The sequence below is a fragment of the Hipposideros armiger genome, unplaced genomic scaffold (genome assembly GCF_001890085.2).
Source record: "Hipposideros armiger isolate ML-2016 unplaced genomic scaffold, ASM189008v1 scaffold_384, whole genome shotgun sequence".
Taxonomy (NCBI): domain Eukaryota; kingdom Metazoa; phylum Chordata; class Mammalia; order Chiroptera; family Hipposideridae; genus Hipposideros; species Hipposideros armiger.
The window spans coordinates 772723-792566 of record NW_017731734.1 but is presented as its reverse complement, the minus strand read 5'-3'; the positions used below and the strand labels follow the sequence as shown (position 1 = coordinate 792566).

The 19844-nt window shown below is 37.8% G+C and overlaps 1 protein-coding gene and 1 pseudogene across 1 annotated transcript in view; both read right to left on the bottom strand.

The window, feature by feature from the left end:
• Nucleotides 1-2977: 2977 nt before the first annotated feature.
• LOC109393576 (exocyst complex component 3 pseudogene) lies at nt 2978-5095 on the bottom strand (annotated as a pseudogene).
• A 13224-nt stretch (nt 5096-18319) lies between these two features.
• KCNU1 (potassium calcium-activated channel subfamily U member 1) overlaps nt 18320-19844 on the bottom strand; it is a 117866-nt gene continuing 116341 nt past the window's right edge. Inside the window, exon 25 of the mRNA XM_019662958.1 lies at nt 18320-18718. Within this exon, the coding sequence (XP_019518503.1) occupies nt 18320-18718 (399 nt within the window). The remainder of the gene's footprint in view (nt 18719-19844) is intronic.

Genomic DNA, 19844 nt, shown 5'->3' with positions numbered 1-19844 from the left:
TTCCCCAATAAAAATCTTAAAAAAAAAAAGAGACTTCTAAATCAAATCCCTAACTATACAGGTTCCATAAGACTCAGAGTTACTTCTCTTGTCCCTGCTCAAACCTCTGGTCTTCTCAGCAAAAGCCAAAGGCTTATTGAGTATGTGTTTTCTAGCTTTACTATCAAAGTAAAACTTATTTTGACACTATTCTAAAAGACAGGAAAACAGAAATTCAATCAACTGAGATTGTAGCTGTCTGCTTTGAATTTTATGAGAATAAAAGTGACTTTCAGGCACCCCAACTCAAGTGTGTCCATCTCTCAAATATCTGTGTATTTTATTTCTATTTGTCAGGTGGAAGCAGATTTTAATCATTACTCTGTTCACTACTATACTGGTTGGAGTCCATATCCTGTCATCTGACCCTGAGTCAGCTTGCTTGTAGGCTCTTCACTTACAGCAGGTTCAAGCACCAAAAACACAGGTAAAATCTATGTGTAAAATCAATTGACTACTCAGGAGAATTATTGAACTATTAAGGTGATTGGCCTTGGATGTTCAAAATAATGGGACAGTTCCTGCTGTGATGGAAGACAGCCAGATATAGTGTGGCACATGAGCTTAGCCTTTGCCTGGTTTCAAAAGCTCTAGTTTTCTCTTCCAATACCAATCCCACTCAAGTCACTGTGGAGAGACCAGAACGTGGGAGGTCCCAGAGGAAATCTATGTAGTAGGAACAGCCTAATTTAAATTAACCAAAGACTGATTTCTTTGACTCTATAATAGATTATCTTAAGTCACCTTTTAAGAAAGGTAAAAAAAAAGAGTTTAAGAATGTCACACACACACACACACACACACACACACACAGAACTCTAGCAGCAAATAAACAATTTTATGGTATAAACTGCATGTGCTCCCTCTACACAACAACATCCAATCTGATTTGTTAAGCCACTATGTCACTCTCTCTGCCAAAGAAGCCCTCCATAAGAATGCCAGTGTATCTATATGCCAAGAGTTTGTTTTCCTTCCTAATTCCCCTAAATTGTCACTTTTCAAAATGCTGGATAGTTTTGAAACTCCAGAATAATTGAGCTCATTGGCATCCCCTCTAACATCTCTGTTCATGCTTTTGCCTGGCCCCTGCATAGCACTGCATTTGACCAGAGTTTATCAAAGTTACTCATGTAAACATCTCATTTGCTTTCTAGCCAAAATAAAGAAGTATTGTTGCTTCTGTTATTATAGTTGACAGGTGTTCTGGGAGGTCTCTTTCACTGAAGAACAAATGTACCCTCCATGGGAAATGTGTTTTGAGGTATTTCTGTCTACATACAAGGTAGAGAACTTCTCTATGGACCCCACCCCAAAACAGAGACAAACAAACAAACAAGAAATCCATATACTATGGCCAGAGATGTAGCAGGTAGCTGGGCTCCAATAGTGGACAGCCTGCAGGGTTGCAGTTGACCTAGGAGACTGTTATGAAGCTATTATTAGGAAGCAGAACGCTTTAAAAATTTCACAATTAGATTCAGATGATTCCACAGACTAAGGTCAACAATAAGCTTGAAATAAAATATCAGCAAGCCAAGAGAGGCAGGTAATGATAAAAGTCAGCAGCAGAAACAAACAAAAAAAAAACCCAAAACCAAAAAACTCAATTTCTAAGAACTGAAATATTGGAATTGTCAGGCACTTTATGTATAAAATGCTAACACAAATTAAAGGATACAACCACAGATATGCACATTCAAAACCATGCCCATTCTCACCACTTCTATTCAATATAGTACTGGAAGTTCTAGCCAGAGCAATTAGTCAAATAAAAGAAAGAAAAGGCATCCAAACTGGAAAGGAAGAATAGAGTTATATTTGTTTTCAGATGACATGATCTTATATGTACAAAAACCTTTTTTTTTTTTAGCTGAGCCATCCTGCCACCTGTTGGCAGCTTGGAGGCAGCTCAGCTCAGGCCGGGAATCGATCCGCTGTTGCTCAGAGCTTGCACTCTTGAGCGAGCTCTTAACCAACTGAGCTACTCAGCCAACCCTTACAGAAGCTTTTTAGAACTCATAGATGAATTCAGTAAAATTATAGGATACAAAATCAACATGCAAAAGTCAGTTGTATTTCTATATACTAACAATGAACAGTCCGAAAAGGAAATTAAGAAAACAGTCTCTTTTATAAAAGCATCAAAAATAATAAAATACTTAGAAATAAATCTAACCAAAGAGGTGAAAGACTTGTAGGCTGAAAACTACAAAACCATTAAACAAGTTGAAAGCATTTCCTCTAAGATCAGGAACAAGACAAGGGTACTCACTCTCTTCATTCTTATTCAACACACTAGTACTGAAAGCCTTAGCCAGAGCAATTAGGCAAGAAAAAAGAAGAAGCATCCAAATAGAGAAGGAAGAGGTAAAATTGTCTTTGTATGCAGATGACAAGATTTTACATGTAGAAAGCCTTAAAGACTCCACCAAAAAAAATATGAGAGCTAATAAATTCAGTAAATTTATCCACCTTGTCATCCAATTTATTTTTTCTTCTCTTTTCTTTTGTTTTCATTTCTCTGCAGGAGTTTAGACTTTTTATTAAGCAGCAGGGTTTCAGAAGTCTGTATACCACGCAGGAGTGAGTGAAGACCAAGATATGAAATAAGACAGAGCCTCTTCCCCCTCCACACACTCTTTAACTAACGTGAGAAACAATCAACTGAGGCATTTTACATCAAAATCCTGCCTTAGAAAGGATGTTGACAATAAAAATGAGAAAGCTTGAAGAATCACAGCCCACAGAGCACTTGTTAGTCAAGCAGCCATGTGCACCGGCACCTCACAAACAACATGCTCAGCACCTCAAGAGACAGGCACGAGGGACTAAAACATCTAGTGTGAACCCTTGAGAGCCAACTTTGCTTCAATGTATCTCTGAGGGTGGGGATGATGAGTGCAGAATAATGAACACAAAGCTGGGAACCGACAGGCTACTTGGGAAGCTTTGCCATGTTTAGACCGAGAACTATGATTTCCTTGAAGATGGGCACGTAGTTTGGATTCGCCTGCATCGAGCCATTCCAGAGTCTTGATGACGGTCGGCTTCATGTCCCAGCTGGCGTCCCCTTGCAAGGTCAGCGGCATGCTGATGTGTTTACCCCTGATGTCTGGTATTTCCTGACCAGAGTCAAGACTTCCAGGGAGAGCAGAGAAGGGTCTGTTAGCTTAATAACTTCTGCAATGGTGACAACAGTGTCACCATGCCTTATCTGTATCTTTGTCAAATCCAGAAGCCAGCTTCTGGAACAGAAAGTGCTGCTGCTCAGCCTCCTGGACCATCCTCTTTGTGCTCCTTTGCGCTCCAGAATAAGATGTGCTTCTGCGTGAGGACCCATAGGTACTCCTCTAACGCTCATCATCCTTTTATATATGGCTTTTCAATTTGGCAAAGTCATTAAAATATTTTTTCATGGTGACACAGGTGATGCCCACAGCATTTGAGCCTAACAACCACTTCTTTGGCATCAGCTCATTGAGATGTTGCTCAGATCCAAGACAACCTCCTCCAGCAAGCTGCTCCTTGGCCATGGTGTCTCAAATCCCATCCATGTGTGGTTGGTTCAGAAATACACCTGCTTCCACTTCATTTTTTAAATGCCTCCTTTTAAAATTGACTGTGGATTCTGGCAGTTGTTGATGATTGCTATCATATACTGAACTTAATGTGGGTGTTGCCAATTTCTCAAGTGTTCTTCTTTATACAACTGAGATTCATCTTTGTATCTACTTAACAAAGAATTCATTTGCTGAAGACACAAACTGCTACCTTTGTTTTTAAATCTTCATGTATCAGAGAAGCAACTTGAAGAATCTGTTCAAACGTCTGGAAGATGATGGCAGGGAATGTTGTGTGGTAGTACCCACTTTGGTCAGCTTCAGGCTCAGTCTCTTGTCTGTTTCTAGTGCTTTCCACAGCCAGGCAATGATGCCTGAAGTGAGAGTTGATGAGCACATGTGGAGCAGCTCAGAGGCCATAGTTGGAGTAAGGAAAAACTCTAGGGCATTGGTATCCACTTCTGGGACTGGCTCTATGTTCCCCATCATCTCTGTGTATGTGTTTAAGACCCAAATCAACAAGCTTATGATCTCATTTGCTTCTAGGTCTTCCAACTCAAGCTCCTGCCTCCATGTACTCAGAACTTGGTGGTACATGTTCAGGAGGCCTCTGAAAACCTCATAACAGGGAGGAAAACACTTAACCATCAGGTTTTTGGTAAAGATGAGTTCATCCAGGACATACTTCCTTATGATTTCCAGGTGGCAGACAAACCACATCTTTATACACTCCCTGGTATCTGCCTGTGTGTCCTCAATTCTAGTAGTCACAATTCTGTCCAAGATGGCAAACATATTCTCCTTGCAATTCTTGAACCTCCTGGAAGGAACAAAGTTAATTTGAGTTTTTTGGTCAGGTATGCACCTGTCAATTCATTTTCCCCTTTCTGTGATACAGACAACTGAGATTAGCAAAGTGGAATCAAGGGGACGGTGATCAGCAGCCTCTGAAGCACCATCCACAGCTGCTTAGCCAGCTCATCTGAGAGTCCCACATGCTCCCAAATTGGCCATGGATGAGGGTCAAGTTGTGCATATTCCCACTTTCCATGCAGTGCTGCTTATATATCAGCCCATCTTGGGAGCACTCCACATCCACAGGCCTGCAGGACAACCTCTTGTTTAATGAGGTCCTAGGTCTCCACACCACCTAGGAAACTGAGGTGTTCTTGATGTTCTCTACAGCTGTACTGAGCTGGCTGAGCTGTAGCACACAAGGCATCCTTCACGTCTTTGAGACTCTCAATGGTGGTGATGCTCTGACTCCAGTCTTTGCTGATGTTGGTGAATGTCTTTAACATTATTCAGTGCATTATGGGCTTACTCAGGCCCATGCACACCCTATACATCTGGATAGGGACCTTCAATTTGGCTGTCACAGTGGCCTTTTTCTGGGCCTCTCTTCTGTAATACTGCTCTACTTTGTCCAGCTGTTCCGGGTGCTGAAGTATCCCAGCAATCCTTTGGACCACTGTTACAACAGCCTCCTTCATGGTTAAAAGGCAAGTGAGATCCCCACACCTGTCATTCTAGGATTATCCCTCCATGCTGCCACCCGGCGCCCGACTGGAAGAACATGTTAAGCAGTTACTTTAAAGTCTATGTCTTCTGTATTATATCTAGATGATATGGAGGTTGTCTCCATTTTCTTTTTTTTTTCTCTTGGTTTTTGGCCATTTGAGTCTCCCCACTGTCATTCATGGTAACTGTTTACTTATTTATTTCTTAAAGGAGAAAATGAGTAAAAGAGACTATCAACATTGCTGCATATCAGAAACTAGAAGGAAAAAAGGTTTGCTCGCCTAACTGGAGGCTAATTTAGGTTCCGAGAGTAAAGCATAATTAAAGCAGAGATAAGATTGACTCCAACCATTTTACTGATACTGTGTAGAAAAAAGTGTAGAAACTCTGAATAATGCTAACTTCCAGCAGAGAGAATTAATTTTTTTATTCATAAGTAGTTATAGTAGAAATTGATCACCTTGATACAATCATGAAATGGGAGGCATTAAAGCTAATTTCAGGCTTTGTGAGAACTGTTCTATGTCTAGTTGGAAGTAATCCTAAAGTAGGACCTTTCAAGATTCTCAGCTGAAAGCAAAGGTTGTTTACCTGCCCACCCCCAACCCCCACCCAGGCCCTGAATGCCAATTTCCACCTCCCTACGCTCAGAGGCTGGCAACAGCTCCTCTTAGCTTTCTAGCTTCAGAGCTGATCCTTTCTTCTTAGCGTTTCAGTCTCTCATGTTGAAAACATTAGAAATAAACAATTCCCTCAAGGAAAAAAGCACCACAGAAAGTTATGCTCTCAGGTCTCCAATTCTCTTTCCTCCAGAAACCAAGTCCTCTCAATACTTAGCTGCCTTGACAACCTGCAACTCCAATGTTTTTTTCCTCCTGGCCCCATGAGACTGCTGAAAGCTCTTAGCCTTAAAATTCAATTTGATCTCTTGTTTAGTACCACTTACTATAGTAACTGGCAAATGCCTTGAGGGAAAAACAGCCTAGAATGGTGAGCTCACCTGTTTTTTTCTCTTGGATCTTAGACTTTTAGTTCTTACTATGTTGCTCTATGATGACTTCAAACATGTATTTTTAAAATTTTTTATCCAGTTAAAAGCTTTTTTTTTTCTTGGTGTGAGGGCTGGTCTGCTACAACTACTCTATCATAGCTATAGACAAAAATTAAAAAGCATAATATTTTTATTTAAAAATCAGAATTCTCAATTTCTCTGAAAAATTTTCAAAAAAAATCTGGTAAAACCGGGCCCATATTGGTTTTTTGTTTTTTGTTTTTTTTTTTAGCTGAGCCATCTTGCCACCTGTTGGCAGCTCAGTGGCAGCTCAGCTGGGGCCGTGACTCGAACCGCTGTTGCTCAGAGCTCGCACTCTTGCGCAAACTCTTAACCAACTGAGCCACTCGGCTGGCCCCCTACGCCCATATTCTTGCATGGAAATAATGGCTAGAAGTAAGTAGCTCCCTTTTAATTTCAGGTATATGCTCTCCTGTTTTTTGTTTGTTTCTTTTGTTTTTTCTTTTTCTTTTCTTTTTTTTTAATTACCTGGATCACTCGGTGATTCCTGAGAGGAAAAAAAGGTCCATAATTAAGCTTTGAGTAATGCTAACACCTAATTTTGTTATCTAAAAGGAGAGCTGAAAGTAACGTGAGAATGCATAGTCAGAAAAAGAAAAAGAAAGCAAGAAGATTGCCGTTTCATGAGAGTCCAGGGAAGACAATGTTTTGGGATGGAGGAGAGCAACTGTGCTGAATCCTGCTGCGGCTTCAAGTCAGGCTAGTTTTAAACATTCTACTATACTGTGTGACTTTACTGGACTCATGATCTGAGAAAGTATTTTTAGCACAATAATGGGAGTTATAGCCAGTTTGGGGTGGCTTAAGCAGTGGGTCAGAGGTGTGGAAGCAAAGTAGTGAATGTAGACAACTAGGTAAAAAGCCTGACTGTGACAGGAAGACAAGAGGAAGGATGGTGTCAGGGAAACAGTGGGGCTGAGCAATAGATTTAAGAGAAGAATGGCCCTTCTTCCTGTCCTCCTCGCAGTGTATGAGCTGGCCTGGCCCCACTCACTCGCAGGATGAAATGCTGCAAAGATATTTTCTTGCAGACAAGAAAGATGGCATATGTCTGAAAAGAAAGTAACAAGTCTTGCTGGGCTATCTGGAGGCTAAGTTAGGTTGCTAGAGAACTGAGTGAAGCAAGGCAGAGAAAAGGCTGACTGCAACCACTCACCTGAGCAGAGGCATCAGCGCATTGTCTGAAGTTATCCCCCTTCCCTGCCTTTACAAGAGGCAACCGTCAGGAGACAGCAGCACAAATGTGGCCTTATTTTGCCTTTTCAAAAACAAGAGGAGGGCTGGGACATTTCCCCACTAGCTCCAGGGATCTGCTAATTGGCTCCCCAGTAAAATTACAGAAGCAGCCTGCCTGATAATGATTGTAAATGACAAAGACGATCAGGTTTACCTTGTGAGTCCCCAGGGGACTTGCAGTTAGTTTAGTCTGAACCTTAGCATCAGCTGCTCAGGTTCCTTTCTTCTCAGCACGCAAGGGCTGGACTCATCCTGTATTCTTTCAAACCTAATTAGTGTTAGGGCATTTTCTCCCTCCCTCCTTCCCTCCCATCCCCAGCAGCTTGCATTCCGTGGACTGCCTCCCCTCTGTCTCACTTTCCAGGGCTCCTTAAGCATGCCAATCCAGAACCTGAAGTCAGATTACTTTTAGAGGTTGGGCCCTTTTGTGTTTTTGGCCTGGAAGAAACAACTCGTGGCTTTGAGCTGTAAGTTATTGTTCCTCCAGGGAACTATGCACCAACTTCCCTGAACTCCGACCTCCCTTAACTCCTTTACAGTTTGAAGGTACTTAGCCTGAGGCTTTTATAGTTAATTAGAGGTGTTTGGAATGTACTGTATGTAGGTCTTCAATACAGGTTAACATGCCAAAAAGTTAAATGTTGGAAGAGGTAGTTTTCATTAAAATGAAACCTCCAGATGTTTTAATTTTTCAGAAGCCACAATATGTGTGTGTATTTATATATGTATGCACATATATGTATGTATGTATGTATATATGATGTATATGTAAATGTGTAATATAACAGATAGATATCACATATATTATGTAGATTCTGATTCAACAGGTCTGGAATTGAGCCTATTTATAGGTAATGTAGATACTATCAGTTTGGGACAACATTTTTAACTGCAAATCTTGAAGAGATGTTCCCATATTCTCCTCAGCATCTTCATTTTAACCTAGTTGCTCTACTCCTCAATTCTGTTCAAATGTTGCTCCAGTGTTTCTTTAGGATATATGAACAATCCATTTGACAGAGGGCATTTTTGCTACTCCTCAAAATAACACATGGCTAGCTATTGAGTAAAGCAGGCTCTGGATTTGTGTTCTGGTTTCCTGTTCCAGAGCTGGTATTTTCCAAATACATTGGGGAATACCAAGAGTGATGTGACATTGCTTTAGATTTATGTTAGTTTGCTATCATTTCTTTCATTTGCCTTATTGAACAATCACCTCATTAATTTTTAATTAATTTTCATCTCTTTCCACATACTGCATATAAGGTTACAAATTCACTTCTTTCTACTGATTTATATGTATACCATAACATTTTTTTATTGTGGCCTAGACATAACAAAATTTACTGTCGTAACCGTTTTTTAGTGTACCATACAGTAGTGTTAACTATAGCCACATCGTTGTACAACAGATCTCAGATCTCTAGAATTTTTTCATCTTGCAAAACTGAAACTATACATCCATTGGACAAAAACCCCCTTTTCCCTCTCCCCCAGCCCCTGGCAATCACCATCCTCTTTTTTGTTTGTAAGACTTTGTTGTAGATACCTCGTATAAGTGCAATCTTAGGATTGTCTTTTTGTGCCTGGCTTGTTCCAGTTAGCATGATGACCTGGAGCTTCACCCATGTTGTAGCATGTGACAGGAGCTCCTCATTTTTAAGGCTGAATCATATTTCATTGTATGTGTTTTGATTTTGACTTACATATCCTTGATGATCAGTGATACTGAGTATCTTTTCTTACGTTTGTTGGCCATTTGTATATCTTATTTGGAAAAGTGTCTATTCAAGTCCTTTGCTCATTTTTTAATTGGATTGTTTGGGTTTCTTTGCTGTTGAGCTGTAGAAGTTCTTTATATATTTTCTCCTATTCCATAAACTCCCTTTTCACTGTTTTGATTTTTTCCATTGCTGTGAAGTTGTTAAGTTTGATGTAATCCTACTTATCTATTTTTTGCTTTTGTTGTCTCTGCTTTTGGTGCCACATTCAAGAAATCGTTGTCAAATCCAATGTCATGAAGTTTTCCCCTATATTTTCCCTAGGAGTTTTATAGTTTCAGGGCTTATATTTAGGTCTGTAATCTATTTTGAGTGAATTTTTGTATATGGTATAAGATAAGGGTCTCACTTCATTTTTTGCATGTGTATAGCGTTTTCTTATCACCATTTGTTGAAGAAGCATCCCACAAATTTTAATATATAGTCTTTTCATCATCATTGAGATCTCAAAAGTTTGTAATACCCATTATGAAGTTTTAAATTTGATCCATGGTTGGTTTAGTTTTTTGTTGTTGTTTTGCTTATTTCCAAATATGTTGATAAATTCTGTTTGTTGAGGTCTGGGTCTCTGTTACCAATTTTGAATTTTATTTCAATGTGGTTGATATAGCATCATTGGTTTGTAGGAAGTGGCCTTGTTGATGACTTCATGGAAAATTAAAACATGTGATTTGTGTGCTGGACAAGAATGTCCACTTGCGACTTGTTAGATTATCTATCATCTATCTATCTATCTATCTATCTATCTATCTATCTATCTATCATCTATCTTCTATCTAATCTCTATTATATCAAGCTAATTAACTATGTAGTTCATACTATTCTATTTAAGTGCTAACTTTTTCTGCTTGATCTGTCAGTTTCTGAGAAAACTGTGTTAAATCCCTATGATTGTGGATTTCTCAATTTCTCTTTGTAATTTTGTCAGTTTTAGCTTTATATATTTTAAGGCCATGTTCTATGCATAAAATTTCAGAATTGTTATATTGTTTGCTAGCTGAAGATTAGTATTATGGTTACAAAATGAAATTATTTTCCCCAGTAATGATTTCTGCTCTCAGGTATACGTTATCTGATACTAATAGTACCACTTTTTTTGGTCCATATTTTTCTAGTATATCTCTTTATTTTCTTTCATTTCCATGTTTTCTGAATCATTATAGTTTATAATATAAACAGCATATAGCTGTTTTTTTAAGATCTATTTTGAAAATCTTAATCCTTTACCTAACAAGATAGATCCATTTACATTTATTTAATATCTTTGTACCTGTATTTATTACTATCCTTTACCTTTATTTCTATATGTGATTCTTTTCATTTGATTTCTAAAAAAAAGAAAAATGCTGGCTTTTCATGAATTGAGTCAATATTAATTTCTTTCTTTTCTTCTTTATTGTTACTTTACTACTTAGTTTCTCTCAACTGACTTGAAAGTCACCTATTCTTTCTATTATCTTTAAACTTTGTTGTTCAAAATTTTTACATGCTATTAGATTAAACAAATGCTACATTTATTATCTCTGTTTTCCTCCTGAACAATGCTATGATTTACAATAATTTTACTTTCACACTTCTTTTATATCCCCTATTATTTCAACCTGTTGGTTCCAACTTGTTCTTAACCCTTCTAAAATTATTGATATTACTATTATTGAAAACAGTATCTATTTATATCTACCTAAAAAATTTCCAATTATTTTTTTATCATTGCTTCTTACATATTTCTCCATTTTGGGGAGGGGTGCATTCTCTTTTTATTGAAGTATATCCTTCTCTAATCCTTTCAGTAAAAATTTCTAAGAGTTTTTAGTCTTTGTTAACATAAAATTGTTTCTGCATAGTAATTGAGATAGTATGACATGCATATGTTTACATCTTCTGTTATGTTCCCTCAGCATTTTGATGTTATTGGTCCATTATTTTTTCCCCCCTCAATTCCTCAATGATAATCCTTTTGTAGGAAATCTGCTTTACTGTCTAAGTATGGCTATGTCTGCATGTAGATTTATTTTAATTTTCCTGATCATGACTCACTGGACTTCTTTTATCTCAGGATCCTTGTATTTTATAAATTCTAAAAATTTTAAGACTTTTTTTTGCATCTTCTCCATTATCTTTCCACATGGAAATTGAGTTATTTGTATATTGGACTTTTTCATTCTTTCCTCCATGTCTCTTAACACCTCTTTCATATTTTCCATGTGGTTATCTCTCCATTTTACATTTCAAGTAAATTCTTTAGATTTATCTGTATCTAATTTATTGTCCAACTTCTACACTAGATTTTAATTTAATCAACTATTTCTAAAAGTTTTGATTTTTTTTTACCTTTGCTCATTTTTTCACAATATATTTTTCTTTCATTATGACTTATAATCATATTTTTAAACCTTTTTTTTATCATTTTAAATGTATTAATTTTATGGTCTTTTTAAGATTGTTCTAATATCTAAAATCTGGGGTCATGTTAACTCTTCTTGTCTGATTTGTCTGCTGACTCTCACTTAGGAAGATAATTTCCTCATTTCATTTCTAAGTTTTTGTGGGCTTATTGTCAGTTTTTAAAAAGTTTTAAATTCATCCCTCACCCTACCCCCAATGGAGTCCTGTTTGCCCTGAGTTGTAGAATTCTTTCCTGCCAAGCATTATTAATTTCTTTCTACCAGTTGCCTCAAGGGTGTTATTGGTCTGGAACCAGATTTTATTTTCCATTACTTTCTCAGTTTTAAATTCCTACCACGTAGGATATAAATTCAGATACTACATCTGCACATGATATGAGCTTGGGGCTTCAATTTCTCATGATAGGTGTTTTTACACCCACATCCCTAAGCAAAGATAAATTTTCTTGTTCCTATCTTGGACTAGTAGGAGGAATCTGTTTATTATCTCTTACACAGATGGGCTGATCATTCCCAGGTGATGGTTAAATTGGGTCTCAGTTCTCATCTATATCTCCTGGCTCCACATGGCATTATAATCTCAGCCAATGACTAAACAGTCCTCTATATGAGTCCAATATCTCTCACAAATACCGTCTTTGAATATGACCTCCCTGTTGCTTCTGGCTGGAAATTTCCATTTATTTTAAGAACTGCTATACATTAAAACTTTTGTTATAACTTACCTAGCATTTCTGAATGTTTGTAGCAGGAAGAAAATCCATTTGAATTCAGTTAGTCATATTGCTGAAACCATAAGCGCCAGAGTGATCTTTGAAAATATAAATAACACATCATTCCATTATTTAAAGTTATTAAAGAACTTCTCATTGCACTTAGAGTAAAATGTAATCTGTTTCTCTTGGTCTATAGCATGTCTCCTAATCAGGTCCTGCCTATTTTTTCAATGTCATCTCATGTAATTCTTCCTCTGATTTAGTCACTATGCTCTAACCACATTGACTTGCTTTCTTTTCTTGAACAGTTCAAGTTCCTGTTCCTAAAACGCTCCCCCCCACACAGGATCCCACCCTTCAGTGGTCTCTGACCACCACATTATCTGTCACATCAACATGTTTATTTCCCTCACAGTATTTGACACAATCTGTAATTATTTTGCTCATTTGCTTACTCTATTATTTTCTGCCTTTTCCAAATAGAGTGTATGCTCCATGAAGAAAGGAACTTCATCTTGCTAATTACTCTACCTCAGTATCTAACACAGTACCTGATACAGTGTGCATTGAATAAATACGTGTTCAATGAATGAAAACGGAAGTAGTGTTCACAATCTTTAACTCAAATTTCTGCTTTTACAAAAAATGAAATGAGCTGGGAAAGTAGTTGAGAAAGGTTTAAGAACTTGCCCAAGATCACAAATGTTAAATGAGATAACCAAAACAAGTGCTCAGGTCTCCTGACTCTCCTGCCTTATGGTCTTCCTGGTGACTACTTCACTGGTTATAGGAGACCTATATTAGGAATTTGGGAAGATGATGGATAGACTATAGGGTGATCCATGACTTCCCTCCCACTTAAATGATGAATTTTGTGGAATATATAGATACATTAATTTTTCTGGGGAAGAAGACTGTAGCTTTCATTCAATTTTCAAAATAGTCAAAGACTCAAAAGAACTTAAAAACTACTGGCCCACATATTGTTTATGAACTGTTAAGTTGCTTGCATGTTTTCTCTTGTCTTTATATCAGTTTTTGCATTAATAAGACTAGAACAATCATTATGAATTTGGTATCCACGATATTGCCAAAGGATCTAGTGTTATAATTTGTATTAAAGTGTTGCCATCCATAGATAAAGGGTTTGGTTCTGAAGTTATAGAATCACTTGGCACAGGAGTCTGGGGCACTCTGCCAGTTTTATGTATCCATACTGTTAGCATGAGTACTCACACATTGGCTATAGTTGCATATAACTCAATATCTCATTAGCCATATTTCTGGTACACATTCCCCTAAAATATGAATAAAGAATTTCTCATTCTAATTTTTCTGCTGTATTGAAATTGAGATAATTTATGGGATGAGTTTTTACTCTGGAGAACTGAGATTGAGATGCTAAGCAGATTGGTCAATAGGTGTACAGTAGTGAATTTTTTTTTTTTATTGTTCTCTCCTCCTGAAACCCATCTATCCATTCCACTGTTTACTAGGCCTTTGACCTTTTCATAGATCTACTTTACCTCTGCAGTTTTACCCTCCAGAATCTCACTCTGTAAACCCACCTTCTTGCCTGTGGCTCTCTCACCCCCTTGCAAACACATTAAACTTTCATCCTCTTGTAACTCCAGCCCTTTGAACTCTCTCTTTTCTCCCTGTGTGAGCAGGGCTTTCTTCATTTTCAACTGGCCTACATGTTATGATCCAACACTTCATCCATTCTCATGGCAGCCCCTATTTAACCCCATGTCTTCCTCTTCCACCCACTTACTAATCACCAAATTTCTCTACTCCTTTGCTGTCTTTACCGAGAGCTCCTAGGAACAAAATAATATCATACAACCATTGGAATTGGAATCAACAGAGCTGGGCCCTGAACACAACTCAGTAAGCCTAGATTGTTTAATCCTCTCATCGCTTTCACTCCTGCAAACTTTCTCCACTGTTTTTTAAACTCTTTGGATCACCATCTCTTACTATCAGCACTTAACCTTACCTGTTACTTCTAAAAAAAAAAAAAGTGGGGGGCTGTAAGCATAGTCTTCCCAATTACCTACCTTCCTGATCCTTACCTGCATCCAGAAACTAGGCAATTAGTTGAAAATGTATTTATCAAAGACAGTTCACCCAATGATATAGCTACCCAAAAGTCGCTTCACCAAAATTTCCAATTTTATCAGCTTTAAAAACATTTGCTTTTAAATACAAAAATCCAATTTGGTGAAATTATCAAATTCCCCCCAAATTTGTTTTTATTAATATTACCCATAAAATTTATAGAAGTTATGTGGTATGAAAAGTTTAACAGCTTTGTGGATTCTGTTCTTCTTTTAAGTTAAATTAGCTTTTTAAGCTTCAATTTAGTTTTAGTTTTACCAAAATCTATTCATGAGATACTTGTGTACAGATTTCAGTCAAACTCTGTTGAATGTCACTTTTGTATGTGATACTCATTTCAGATACTTAGGATTCAGATGCCTAAAACAAATAGATAATATTCATTTAATCTAGCTGATAAACAAATCTATGAATTAAAAATAGCACTTTTTAACTCGTTCTATGAAGCCTGTTTTGCTTTGATACTAAAACCAGGAAAAGACATCACAAGAAAAGAAAAATACAGGTCAATATCCCTTATACATTATTTTATTATTTTGCATGTAGGTGAAAAACTCCTCAACAAAATGCTAGCAAAATGTATCCAAAAATATAGAAAAAATGTTATACACTGTGAACAAGTGGATTTACCCCAGGAATATAGCTTGATTTAACCATTCTAAAATGAAATAATGTAATACACCATAGGATATCAATAGAATTTTCAAAGCATATGATTATCTCAGTACACACACAAAAATCATTTGACAATATCTGTCACCTTTTCATCATGAAATCATGGAATAAACTAGGATTAAAGACAATTTCTTGTCATAATAAAAGGCATGTATGAAAAAGCCCACAGCTAGCATCTTACTTAATATTAGAAAGACTGTAAGTTTTTTTCTCTAAAATCAGGAACAGGACCAGAATATCCATTCTTGTTACTTCTATTCAACACTGTATTGGAAGTTCCACCAGGACAATTAGACAAGGGAAAGAAATAAAAGACAGCTGTATTAAAAGGGAAAAAAATAACTGTCTCTATTCACAGATGACATGATCTTGTATAGAAAAACCCTAAAGAATATACCAAAAAACTATTAAAACTAACAAATGAGTTCACCAAGGTTACAGGAGATGAGATACATATCCAAAAATTAATTTTATACAAAAATAAATTGTAGAATTTCCAGTCAATTGGTACAGCAGGTACATGCTGTGCTTATCTCCTCTTGCCATCACATCAAAATTACAACTAAACTACAAAACAACCATCATTGAGAATCACCTAAAACTTTGCTGAACTGAAGCTCTACAATTAAAGATGTGCAGAAGAAGCCACCTCGAGACTGGTAGGAGGGGCAGAGACACAGAACTGGCTGGTCCCACACCTGTGTGTAACCATTAAAAGCTGGTATATTAAATGGCCCAGAGAATGGAGAGAAAGAATGATACTGTCTTTGTAGGAGATGTTGGTAGCATGTCTTCCCAGGCCATGAACCATCCTCCCTTTCTTCAGTGAAAACAAGTCCTCCATTCAGAGGCACCCTGCTCCTCAGCTGTTGATAGTGGGATGGAGTGGCCAAAGCTAAGCCCAATACATACTTGCTTTTAGAAATTAGGGTTTAAGATTCAGAGATAGGTCAGTTATATCTTTCATGCACCTATAAATCTTCCTATGAATCTGGAATTGCAGTAAAATATATTTTGCCATGTACATGGAAAAACAAAGAGGGTTAGTTTGTAAAAAGAGAAGGATGAAGAAGACAGCCAAGCTTAAAAAAGAAAAAAGAGAAAAAAGGACATTCGAGATGGTGGAGTAGATAAACACTGTGCATGCTTCCTTATGTGAACACATCAAAATTACAATAAATTATAGAACAATCAACCTGGAGAATCATCTGAAATCTAGCTGAACAGGATTTTTATAACTAAAGATATAAAAAAGAAGCCACGTCAAGACTGGTAGGAAAGGTGGAGATGCAAAATGAGGTAGCCCCAAGACTCTATGTGACAGTTGAAAACCAGGAGGGATATCTCAGCCATGGGGTTCCCCCTGAGGAGGGACCTCAGCTGCAAACCAGTTTTCCCAGCCCAGAGTACTGGTGCCAGGAATAGGAGCCCCCACAATATCTGACTGTGAAAAACAGTGGAGATTCTGACCATCCAGGAGGGACAGAAGACTGCAGGAAAGCCAGACATCCTCTTAAATGGCCCACGCACAGACTCTCTCACTCCCAGGCACTTACTTACCTTGGGCTCTGGCAGTAGAACAGTAACTCAGGGGGTGTCGGACACATACGGGGGACAGACTGAGGTATATGGCTGTGTAGCGAGGGCTGGAATACAGTTGCCATTTTCTCTGGGTGGGGTTCTCCTCCCTTTTAGCTGCCCAGTGGGCGGGTGCCATCTTTCCTGTGTTGAGCCCTGCCCCACACAGACAAATCTGAATCTGACTGGTCTGAGCTCTGCTTCCTCTATCCTGCTGACTCACTGGGACCCCTCCCAACACCAGAGGCACTTTCTCTGCGAACAACCAGCCCTGTGCACACATTGCACTCTTTCCAGGAAAAGTAAATTAAGTTGATTTCATTATAACCAAAGCTTAACTAATACAAAATTTTATTTCCTGTGGATGAATTTTTTTTATTTGGTTTTGTTTTATTTCTTTTATTTGTGTGCTTGGAGGCATAATGTGTATAAGTGCTGGAGTCAAATAAACCAGGTTTAAATATTGATTTGATTATTTACTAGCTAAGTGCAATAATTTGGACACAAACTAAAAATTTGTTACTTGTCTGAAATTTAACTGGGTATACTTTATTTGGCAACTTTATCTATGACATAGTTTCCTCCTTTGTAAAGTGGAAGTAATAATACCAAATCAGCAAAGATAGTATTTAAAATGTCAAGGATATCATAAACATTATATAAAATAATTTATGAGAAATATGGTTTATTTTTTCTTTCCTTTTCTCTTATATCTGTTATATTTTGTATCTACATTACAAGAAGACATTGTTTATAAAACTCATAAAGCTCATCATTATAAGACCACCAATTGGCAGTAAATGCTTCCTGGATGTCCTGAACTTCTGTTTACTGTGTTAACAGTAATACCCAGATGAAATGACTTAATTGAAGATAAGGTTTATAGAACAGTGTATTGGTTCCTTTTGGAATATGGGGAAATGTTTTATGCTTCTTATGCCATGATGTTTTTATTCTTGAATTAGAGAATTTTGGAGGTTATATTTCAAGCTACCTGATATATTTCAATCTATCCCATCCCAGTGTTATATTCATTCTTGTGCCAGGCATATACTTAGGTCTTAGTTTTACACAAATTGGTTTCCAGTTCAAACTGGCATCTTCCCATCTGGGTCTTTGTCACCTCCTATAGAGAGAGATGAAGAAAGAAAAAACATGAGGAAAAAGGAGAAGGGGGTAATATACTAGTTTACTATTTGCCTGTTTGAGGATAAAGAATGTAAGATTCTTGATTTGGGGGGCTCTTTATTTTTTTGTCATTGGTGTCTATTTTTATTTTGATTACTTATATTCCCTGACTGGAGGAACCCAGCAAGTGCTGAAGAACTTCTATAACACAGCTCAAACTAACATGTTTCCTACTCAAAAGACACAGAGCAATGAACTTTCCTTACAGAGTCACTTATCATGTATTTCTTTATTTATCTCACCAGATCCAGTGGGATTGGATCAGCCTTTTGCTTCTTCCCAAATAGTGTGAGCTTGCTGATCAGCCACTAAGAAATGGGCATGAAAATGGCATGCTTCCATTTTTATTTTCCTTGTTCAGTCACCATCTCTGGAGATGTCCTGTACGTAGGAAGCTAGGAGCTTGTGGGGAATATCAGCAACTCTAGTGTGACTTTGGATATGCAGAGGTGTTGTCCCCTATGGTATTCTTCATGTTTGCCTTTCCATTTTCCTTCCTGGTTTCACCTAGATGTGTCTGAGGTAATGGTTTACCATTCTGAGTCAAAATGGCTTGTTTAGAATCACTAACAAGGACAGTTTTTGGCTCCAAAGAATAGATTGATGTATTCAATGGTTGTGTTGTCTTCTGTTCAACTGTGGGAGGATGGTTTATGTCTGTAGGTGCCTCTGATGTCAGTGGCGTTACGTTTATAATTTCATATGGACCTTCATATAAAGTAACATCCTTTTTGTTACAAGAACTGTTGAAAGGGATGGCACAAAACACAAGATCTGAGGGCAGCAGCTTAAACTCATTGGTTGGCCGGGTGATCACAAACCTGTAAGAAAAGGCAAAGATGAACCTGAGCTTCTGCAGCTGGGACAGGATGGCTACAGGCAATGTCTAAAATAAGGCAATCATTTGGCTCAGCCAAAAGAGGCAATATTTTTTTGTTCTGCTTTGCTTCTTTGGTTTCTTGTGAATAGCAAATGTCTCTGAAACAGTGCAATGGAAGAGGTCTTACACTAGGAACTGGGAAACTGACTTTATCCCTGCTTCTGACACTAACCATCTCTGACTGTACCCATGGCATCTCCATTTTCTGGGCCTTACTTTTCTCATTATTTTATTGGGAGAGCGGTAGGGCTGTAGTTTGCACTGACAGATCTATAGTGGCCTTTCTGACTCCAGGTTTCTATGTTCTTAATATCCATTATAATAACAAATTCTGTTGGCACAATGCTGAGCACTTAGCCAAGCTTGATCAAAACTGGACAATTACATGCACTCCAGACATTTCCATCCTGGTTTAGTCCTACCCTAACGCTTATGCCACCGACTTTCACACAGAATATAGTATGGTCAATGAAGAAAAGAAACAAATATTAGAGTAAAGTTCTATTTGCAGCCTTGGCTGGTAAGTAAATAGTGAATATCAATAAGTCTTAAAGAACACACAGAGCCTGGACCTACATGGAAAGAAAGCAGGGAGGCGGGATGCCTCAGCACATAGCAAATCCTCAATAAATGTGAGTTGCATTAATTAATACACCAGTGTTCATGTCATAATGCTGTGGCAGGAGAACCTTTTATGACTTTCATTCTGCATTTCTTCATTGCTGCCCCAAATAATCACCTCTTGATTCCTAAATACCAAACTCAATGAAACACTGACCTTCTTTCACTGAATAAGCTTCCCACTTTTATATTTCCCACTGAGTGCCCTATAACCTCTATAATATTCTAAACAAGATCTACTATAATCACATACTCCTTTTAAAACAGAAAAATTTTTTCCTTCCATGAGGTCTTCTCAAATATGGACTGCACATTCTCCCAAGTACCATGTTCCACAGGCTTTCAGAGGTTGCCTGGGAAAGGGATAGAATTCAGGGAGAAGGAAAGGAAGGGAAGGAAGGAGGAAGGGAGAGGGGGAGAGGGGGAGAGGGGCGAGCAGGAGAGGGAG